This window comes from Gadus morhua, chromosome 7, assembly GCF_902167405.1.
Source record: "Gadus morhua chromosome 7, gadMor3.0, whole genome shotgun sequence".
NCBI lineage: Eukaryota > Metazoa > Chordata > Actinopteri > Gadiformes > Gadidae > Gadus > Gadus morhua.
In genome coordinates this window covers 27136671-27146670 of record NC_044054.1, presented here as the reverse complement: position 1 = coordinate 27146670, position 10000 = coordinate 27136671, and the positions used below count along the sequence as shown (strand labels likewise).

The window sequence follows — 10000 nt, the reverse complement described above, 5'->3', positions numbered from 1 at the left end:
CACTCTGGCATGAAATCAAACACATGATGGATGAGTAGAGGCTGATAAGGGGGAGGGCTGACGCGGGTGATCGGACAAAGCAGCGGTCATCAAAGTTTACACAAAGCCCTCTCTGCAAGGCCATGAGAGCATCTCACAGGTCATTAATCACACACACACACACACACAAACACACACAGATGCACACTCACATCCATTTCACTTTGCTAAGTAGCAAAGGCATCAGAGTTCTGTGTTATGGTCGCCTGTTTTGACAATAAACTAAAATACCTTTTTGACAACTGCGCAAGAGAGAAGGAGAGAGAGAGAGAGAGAGAGAGAGAGAGAGAGAGAGAGAGAGAGAGAGAGAGAGAGAGAGAGAGAGAGAGAGAGAGAGAGAGAGAGAGAGAGAGAGAGAGAGTGGGGGTAAAAAGGGAGACAGAGAGAAAGAGAGAGGGGGTACAGAGGCAGAAAGAGAGAGGGGGTACGCAGGGAGAGAGAGAGGGGGGATACAGAGGGAGGGAGACAGATTGAGGAGGGGGTACCCAGGGAGAGAGACAGAGGGAGAGGGGGGGTACCCAGGGAGAGAGAGAGGGGGGGTCACAGGGGGAGAGAGAGAGAGAGAGAGAGAGAGAGAGAGAGAGAGAGAGAGAGAGAGAGAGAGAGAGAGAGAGAGAGAGAGAGAGAGAGAGAGAGAGAGAGAGAGAGAGAGAGAGAGGGTGTTCACAGAAAGTATGAGACAGGGTAAAAAGGGAGAAAGAGAGAGGGAGAAGAGAGATCGGTGGGGGTACCCAGGGAGAGAGAGAGAGAGAGTGGGAGTTCACAGAAAGAGGGAGAGAGAGAGTGGGGGTACCCAGGGAGAGAGGGATCGAGAGTGGGAGTGTTTGACTCTGATCTTGGTAGCTAAGCCAGAGGGGACGGAGAAGAAAGGATGGAGGGATGATAGATATCAGCGAGGCTTGCAGGAGGAGTGAGGGTCTGTTTGGGGGGGGGGGGGGGGGCACACCTGGGATCATCAATTATTGATCAGGCAAGAGGTTGGGATTTTATAAAGAGGGATGGGGGGTTATAAACAAGAAAGACAGCGCTCTGTTTCTCTTAGTATGGGGGTGGGGATGGAGAGAGGGAGAGCTGGTGTGAGTGTGTGTGTGTGTGTGTGTGTGTGTGTGTGTGTGTGTGTGTGTGTGTGTGTGTGTGTGTGTGTGTGTGTGTGTGTGTGTGTGTGTGTGAGTGTGAGTGTGAGTGTGAGTGAGTGTGAGTGTGAGTGTGTGTGTGTGTGTGTGTGAATACGTTTTTTTTTTATTGAATTGCAATTCAGTTTGTTACACGGCATCTTTTTGTAACTGACGATATGAGTAAAACTATACTCAGTCATGCTGTCAGTTAAAAAAAATAATAAAAATGTTAGGAGGAAAAAACTAAATCAGGATGGATTTAGGGTGTGATATAAACAGTAACTAAGTCTAGTATGGGTCCAATAGTTATTATTGTTACATTTATTTTGCATCGACAGTTATCCCACGGTTCTTCTAAGATGTTGTCTTCTTTCAAAGAATCGTAATGACCATCAAATCGCCACACATTTGCCCCTCTGTTAAAAAGGTCAAATGCTACAAGGAAACACTTTATTCACATCCCCTTGTGGGCGTGAAAAATGAAGTGAACCTAAAATGACAGGATGATCAGCATGTGAATGCGGGCGGTTCCGCACACACACACACACACACACACACACACAACACCACACATACACACATACACACACACACACACACACACAACCACACAGACACACACACACACACACACACACACACACACACACACACACACACACACACACACACACACACACACACACACACACACACACACACACACACAGAGACAGACAGAAACACACACACAGACACACACAAACACATGTTTAATTCACATCCATCTTGTAGGCGTGAAAAATGAAATGAACCTCCAATGACAGCATGATCACCATGTGAATGTGGTGGACCCCCCCCCCCCCCCACACACACACACACACACAAACAAACAGAAAGAAAAGTGACCTCATTCTGATTCATTTGGAGGTTGTTGTTGGTTTCAATGAGGGCCTAAAATCTGACAGCAGACAATGGGAGCCCTAACCTTAACCCTAACTAACCCTAACCCAAACCCTAATTGATTAGCTGCATCGTTGACAGACTCATCTGTCAAGGGGACAACTGGGGTCCACCTGTGTTCCTAAGAAACAATCAGAGAAAAGGGATGCAGAGAAGAAAAGAAGGAGAAAGTCTCCGCTTGATATGGATGAGATTTATTTTTAATATATATGTATTTCGAAGGAGATGAAAAGAAAGAGAGCGAGAGCAAGAGAGAGTGAGAGAGAGAGACAGACAGACAGACCGAAAGAGAGAGAGAGAGAGAGAGAGAGAGAGAGAGAGAGAGAGAGAGAGAGAGAGAGAGAGAGAGAGAGAGAGAGAGAGAGAGAGAGAGAGAGAGAGAGAGAGAGAGAGAGAGAGAGAGAGAGAGAGAGAGAGAGAGAGAGAGAGAGAGAGAGAGAGTGAGAGAGAGAGAGACAGACAGACAGACAGACCGAAAGAGAGAGAGAGAGAGAGAGAGAGAGAGAGAGAGAGAGAGAGAGAGAGAGAGAGAGAGAGAGAGAGAGAGAGAGAGAGAGAGAGAGAGAGAGAGAGAGAGAGAGAGAGAGAGGGTTAGTGAGTGGGTGTGGGATCACCCAGGGAGGGGAAGAAGGGGAAGGAGAGGAAGAAGGAGGGGCTTGAGGGGGGGTTAAGCAGCTGGACAAACAGACCAGATCTGACTACTGTTGGACTCAAGACATCGACTGGCATTGCACCGCACACACAAACAAAGAACTGAAGAAAGAGAGAGAGAGAGAGAGAGAGAGAGAGAGAGAGAGAGAGCCAGAGAGCGAGAGAGAGAGAGAGAGAGAGAGAGAGAGAGAGAGAGAGAGAGAGAGCCAGAGAGCCAGAGAGCGAGAGAGAAACCAAAGGGAGGATTATTCCTTGGGTTCGGCAAATGGCCAAATTGAGACTTCGAGAGTACAAATTTAAATATGATTTCATGACAAAAGAATGAACTCTGATTCAATGAAGTGCATTCACCCCTGCTGCCCATTACTGCTCTATTCCCACATTAGCTTTCCTACAGCTACATGAATCCTACTCATCTCCACATATACACATATTCAAACATATACTGAAAACACGTATACATACTGATGGAGCTGACAGGTTGTACTGTAGGTTGAACATGTGTTACATCTTTCACGTCACAAAAGCCCTGATTCCCGAACCATCCATCCAGACTCTTTAACGGCCTTTAACCGCCATAACATTCTTTGGACTGTTGTCCTTGAGGCCTGATGTGGTTCAGTGATTACCATGCAGAGAAATCTATGGGGACCGCTGGCCTGGACATTTATGGACCTAAATAGAAACAACAGTTAACAAGCTAAACTAGAGCCTTTGCATGCATAAGCATGCGTTGTCGTTCCCTCTTGCATCGCGGATCATTGCCTGTCAGCCCACAGTCAATGCGACAAGCTGAGGGAATACCGTGGCCAAAACAGACAATCTAGAGTGATTGGCATGCTTATTCGATGACTGCAGCTGCTAAAATTGGAACAAATAGAGCAGAACTCTTGAACCAGGGTTTCCTCCTCTGTCCCTGATCCAAGCATCTCTATTTAATCACTCTGTTCAGCATGGAAAGCGACCCCCCCCCCCCCCCCCCCCCCCCCCCCACACCACCCCCCACCACCCCCCCCCCTCATGTCCATTTCTGGATTCTCGTAACCTTGGTTAATGTATCCCTGAATGAGGAGCTATTTCCTGGCCTCAGGTATCGGTTTAAAGGCCTTTGAACATAATCTGGAAGAAATGGTGATTCATTGGGTTATTTATTTTCAAAACCCAGCTCTCATCTGCACTTCCTCCTCTTGTTTCTGAACTCCATTAAGCCTGGTTAATGTGTCCCTGAACTAGAAGTTTTCCCTAGTCTGAGGTAGTGATGGCAAAAATACCTTTGAACAAAGTCTGGGAGAAATGTTCACCCATTGGAAAATTCGAAAACCATCTCTCTTCTGCTCCTTTCTCCTCGCTCTCTCTTGACAACTTTGTAATCTACCTACAATGGCTCTATTCAACCAATATTTACCAAGACAACCTAACACCACTACAGGTATTCTTGAGTTATTAACTACAGCTGGTCACTTTTCAAAAGTTTTTATCGATAAATTATGCTGAATAAGCTGAATAAGAAGTTACATTTTAAAATTGACGATACATCATTCCTGATAGATGACTAATATAACATAATAACAAAAGAATGAACTGACATCAACCGACGACAAGATCGAAACCTGCCTTCAATTTCTAAAAATACAAGGTGCATGTTCTGTTTTTGTGAGCTCACGTTGCACCTAAGAAGGAGGGCAACACACGAGAAAAACACGCTGGGCTGGCTTTAATAATTAGGCCTAAAAAAAAAATTTGTTTGGTTCCGGTTTCCGACCGACCCTGTCAATTTATGTGCGACCCAAATTATTTTATGAGTTTTATAAAAAAAAAAAAAAAAATGTTTTTATGTAATTACGTTTTGGTACAGCACCTCTATAATTACGTTTTGGTACAGCACCTCTTCATTCTGTACAAGGATGAGCGAATTTTCTCGTTTTTAAATGAAAACAACCTACCTATCATCCGCTGCCGCTGGAAAAAATAAAATAAAAAAATAAAATAAATTCCCTACCTACCCATGACCTCAACTGACAACCAACAGGAACCAAACTTTTTTTTTTTTTAGGCCTTAGCCGCCTCTTCCTATAGTCGAGTGGAACTGCCGCCGCTAATGCTGGTGGGTGGAAAGACTACTTGAGGTCGAGTCTTGAGGTCGCGAACCCGGGGAGGAAGCTACACAAGTACTCTGATCCTGCCCACGTTCGCCACACCATCATAGGAAAATGGGTTGTGCGTGCGTTTTAATGTAAGGGAGCAAAGTGCATAGGATACAACGTTCTGCAGATGGTAATTGAAATAAATCAGAGCCGATATGGGGGATGAGCCCAGCCCGTGCCACCCCATTGGCTGAGCTGCTGCTCCTGCTGGGCAGAACCATACAGTCTACGGCTCAAACCCATTCAATTAGCATACAGCAGATTGTAGCCGAAACGGAGGGGGCCTTTCCACATCCCGTGAAGAGGATTGTTCCGCTCTCTCTCATCCACTTATCTTCAGCAAGCCCTCTGACCCGTCCCCTACCCTCGCCTCTTGCAGTAGGCCCCTAATGTTCACCCAACCACCGATGACCCTGACAGCCCATAGCGAATTCGCGATGCCGCGAGGCAACGCTGACTCAACAATAGAGCGCTGAGGCTCAGGCTCATCTTAAGGCATGTTAACACACACACACGCCCCCCCAGGATCCATTAGGTCCATCCACAGCACGCCTTGATCGATGCGTTCCCAGAAGATACGTTGACAAGTGAAGTCGATCACTCAAGGTGGCTGTTTGCTTCCAGAATGAGGCCTAAGACATGCGTTTGCTTTCAGACGGCAACGGAGACATGCAACGGAGACATCCAGCAGTGACGAACGGCTTTGAGGTGGGGCCTAGCCCCACCTCAAAGCCGTTTGTCACTGCTGGATGTGGGGGCAACAGAGCTTGTGGGGGGTGGGGTTGGGGTTCAGGTGGGGCCGTGGTTATAGCAGCATAAATACCAGTTGTCAGTCATGCATGCAAGACAACTGACCACCCTGCCCAAAGAATCTGGCATGTGTTTTTGGAAAAGAGAATGCTAACACCTGTGTGCTAGCATTCCAGCTAGATAGCTAGAAGAGCTCCTCTTGGCCGGGGCAAAGGGACAACTGCCCCGGGGTCTGTGGTTGTAGGGCGTGACGTAGCCCTACATCCAATTTGGACAGGGAGGAGGGAGGTGGGAGAGAGGTGGGGCGGCACACAGCCAAGCCAAGCTCAAGATTGCTTGTAGATTGACCCGTGCTTGTGGTATGGAGCGAGGGAGTCAGACAATAGGAACGAGCAGAAGTGAAATACCTCAGACTTCCATTCTATTGCGTCTTCGGTTCGGTCATTTCATGATATGTGCTTATTATCCTCCTCGTACAGAGCTGAGAGTGGTTAGCCATCAGAATGCTAGTTTGAGCCTCTCACGAGCGACAAAGTTCACATAGGTTCAAGTTCAACCATTCTACAATAAGAATTCCAGCCCTGTCTCCCAGAGACAAAGTGAGACCCATTTGATTAGCTTTGAACATTTCTGCTGAATAACAATGAATCCAAACCATATAATACAAGCCGCAACCATTTAATACACGTTTTAATGAAGGGACAGAAGCTGGCCCTAACCAGAAGCCTGTAAATGCGGTACTTAACGCAACAATCTGTGGAAGGCATACCATTCATTCAAGCCCCTACCACACAGCCAGCACAGTCAAGTGTGGGTAATGTGATATTGTGCTTGTGGAACAGCCACTTGGGCAGGCAGATGGCTCGCTATTCAGAGAAATCTGGATTTTACGAGAGCAAACCAATGGAATAGATAAAGAAGAATTGCCCTTTCTCCTGAAGCATAATGAATATATTGATGATGTAACTGTATATGGACCCTGTATCTTATAATGTAGGGTATTCAGAATAACTGGAAGACACCAACCTATGCCTATTCAAAAAAAGTCACATCTTTCTTGCATATTAGTGTACTGCATTTATTACTATCATAATCACGAGCTGCATTACAGTCCAGGCGACAAAGCCGAGAAGCCGTCTGAGCAGGGGATGCCCTTTGTTTTAGCCTAACAAGAATGAGACGCAAAACATCTGTCATGTTTCTCCTCCAATCCAAAATTAATGAGGAGCCCAAGGGAACTTCAGCTTTCTTTGATTGTGTCACTCAGGAGAATACACAGGGTTCAGACAAACCATGCCAATCTGATGAAAAACAACAACCATACATGACTGTTTATGTTAACTACCAGACATTAGGCGAAAATGGCGACGGCTAAATTAAGATGAATTGGTGTAAAGGGCATTTCACTTTTTCTCACACAACTCGCATTCCTTCAGGTGACGCGTGTCTGCTGTTGTGATGGATGTAATGTTTCCACAATAGCTGATATGATCTTTTGATAGCATATAACAATGAACGAGTCGATTTAATTCAATTCGCGCTATTAAATGACATAGAAACCAAAGATTGAACAAGATCTGAACTTACCAAAAGGGAATCGATGGAATCGGCTGTAGGATGCAAAGCTCGCATCCACTGAAGCGAAGAAAGTGTTTTGCGCTTTGAGCTCCAGTCACCTACAGATGACAATCGGTGTACATCTTTAAAATAATCCAATAGGTCTACCCTGGTGAGGCTGACACATCACTTTCAAAACTAGATGCGAACTCGGGAAACACCGGTCCCGCCGTGACTCTTACCCTCCGTTGTTGTGGGTAGTAGTGAGCGCTGCAGGGAGGGCGGTGTGTGGACCAGTCCGGTCTGCAGCTGCCAAGGACTGGAAGGGCTTCAACGAGAGGAGTCCCTCAGCGGCCAGCTTGGGGCGGCCACCCCGGTTACCATCGGTACGAATGAAACCAAGCGTAGCATGCCATTCCTCACATACTATATATGGACATATGTACAGGGTCACAAGGGAATATCTTGATTGACATTTCTGATACTAACCAAATTTTCCTATGGGACGAATAAATATGAGCTTCTACGAGATTGTTTACCAAGAAATGGGCCTGAATAGTGATGCTGAATATTTCACAATTTCAGTAAAAAAAATAAGTCAAAGACCTGATGCAGTATGTTGTTTTTCCAAAGCACATTTGCACCAGAACAGACAAAAGGCTGTTCACTTGAACGGAGGCATGACTAGTGCTGCTGCATGGCGCTGACACTTTTCCAACATGATGTATTATTGCCCCCAGCTGGAAGGTTTAGGTAATACAATTGTTAATCATTTTTTTATTAAATAATTCAGTGTACCCGGTGCATGCATGTCCCTTTGCCATATAGACAGCGGACTGCGTGATACATCCACTTGAACTGTACCAGGACAACGGTGTAAAACATAAACTTGAACTAAACGTGGGCAACTATGTAGCCTAAAAGCTAAACTTTCAGAATATTTCCTGCAGAGGCAGGTTGGACTACTGAAATCCAAATTTACAGAGTGTGATTACAGAGTTTACAGAGATGATTCACAAACTCAGTCAAGCCGGTCATAAACTTAATATTGACTCTTACAAGACAAACAATAAAATGAAGAATAGCTGATTCACAATTGCAACCAAATATGCGGTAGGCCTACATAATTATAGATATGAACAGTTTGTATTTCATAGCATGAAATCATTATTTCCAAATAATTCAGAGGAAAAACTCAAAAGGTTATCCTTCAGATCCTTCAGATAAAAGCTAAACTTTCAGAATATTTCCTGCAGAGGCAGGTTGGAGTACTGAAATCCAAATTTACAGAGTGTGATTACAGAGTTTACAGAGATGATTCACAAACTCAGTCAAGCCGGTCATAAACTTAATATTGACTCTTACAAGACAAACAATAAAATGAAGAATAGCTGATTCACAATTGCAACCAAATATGCGGTAGGCCTACATTATTATAGATATGTTTGTATTTCAGTTTGTATTTCATAGCATGAAATCATTATTTCCAAATAATTCAGAGGAAAAACTCAAAAGGTTATCCTTCAGATCTCAGTCTCACTTATCGCCAGATTATTTGTTGAAAATGTGTTTTATGAGAGGCTAGCTCATTGTGACTTCATGTATTGCTTAGGCCTATCTCTTGTTGATTTTGAACATTCTTTTCTATTTTAGTTTTGACTGACATCTGTCCAAAAACCAACGCAGGGATAATGTAACAGTAGAACAGTGAAAGATTTTTGAGAACCTCAAAATCAAAGTGAACAAAAATACCTCCCTGCTTCCACTTTTGTATCCAGAATGTTATTGAGGTTAACTGGTACCCAGATCTAATTCTACGTTTTAAAACGTTGTGCATTTAAGTCGATATTTGGACCAAGGTCAATCCATACAATTACTAACGCACTACGTGGCTTCAATCTAAAATAAGTTGTTTCAGGGTTTGGTTTTCATTTAATATCAGTTGATCAAGATCTGTCAATGTGCGCATGTGCGCTGCCAGCCGCGTTCTCAAAATTACTACGTCCACGTCCCAGCCAGGACCATGCCGAAGGAGGCGTGTTCCCTACCTTCATTCCCACTACCTGAGCTGTCTCACCTGGCTGCAAAAATGTCGTGGTTATGAAAATAGTTGAAAATCCAATCACATTTTTAGTTCTACTCACTAATCCTCATCGAAATGCAAAAGCCAGTAAAGGATTCCCCAGTCCATCCGGGATTTTACAGAACTGAAGTTCAGAAAACTACCTGGGACGTCCCGGAGCGATATGAGGCTCTCAAACCGATCGGCTCTGGCGCTTACGGGACAGTTTGGTGAGTTTACTCGCATTTTAAGTGGTATCTCTGCGTTTGAAATACTTTTGTTTGTATGTATGACTAAATTGTCTATGTAACCGTCATTTATTTTCTAAATGGCCTTATATGAACCATCTGAAACTAGTATTTCCCCCCGCTCTTTATTCATTTGTGTGTATACCAGTCTGTAACTCACGCATAGCCAAGGACTAGACGTGTTGACCTCTACTAACAACAAGACCCGTTGTGTACGCCGACAGCTAAAGAGCATGTCGGTACAGGTCCACAGATAAGGGCACTTTAAGAATGTGCTGCATGCAGAGCAAACAATATCGAAAAAATAACAAAACAATGTGCAATAATAGGCCAGAGCTGTTGTTTATTTTAAATTGTCGGTCAGTTTGAGGGGAATGCTTTCCTGTAGATCGACTGTCTTTTTCAAAATACATCATTTAACCTTTCTTTCAGGTTTAAACTGAAATGATATTACAATAAAGTCAACCCCTGATTTTTATATGCACATTTCCA

The 10000-nt window shown here is 44.5% G+C and overlaps 2 protein-coding genes across 6 annotated transcripts in view; one reads left to right on the top strand and one right to left on the bottom strand.

Annotated features, from left to right (window-relative positions):
• plxnb1a (plexin b1a) overlaps positions 1 to 7867 on the bottom strand; it is a 48236-nt gene extending 40369 nt beyond the window's left edge. For 2 of the 5 annotated variants that reach the window (XM_030361728.1, XM_030361730.1), the window contains exons 1-2: positions 7441 to 7862; positions 7229 to 7317 (exon numbers count right to left, since the gene is read on the bottom strand). In XM_030361728.1, coding sequence (XP_030217588.1) covers positions 7229 to 7273 — 45 coding nt within the window. In that variant the 5' untranslated portion in view covers positions 7274 to 7317; positions 7441 to 7862. Of the gene's footprint in view, positions 1 to 7228 lie in introns of all 5 variants that reach the window. The other 3 variants (XM_030361731.1, XM_030361732.1, XM_030361729.1) reach the window with 3 other exon arrangements.
• A 1329-nt stretch (positions 7868 to 9196) lies between these two features.
• Positions 9197 to 10000, top strand: part of zgc:171775 (STKc_p38 domain-containing protein) — a 6370-nt gene continuing 5566 nt past the window's right edge. Inside the window, exon 1 of the mRNA XM_030361814.1 lies at positions 9197 to 9490. Coding sequence (XP_030217674.1) covers positions 9357 to 9490 — 134 coding nt within the window. The 5' untranslated portion in view covers positions 9197 to 9356. The remainder of the gene's footprint in view (positions 9491 to 10000) is intronic.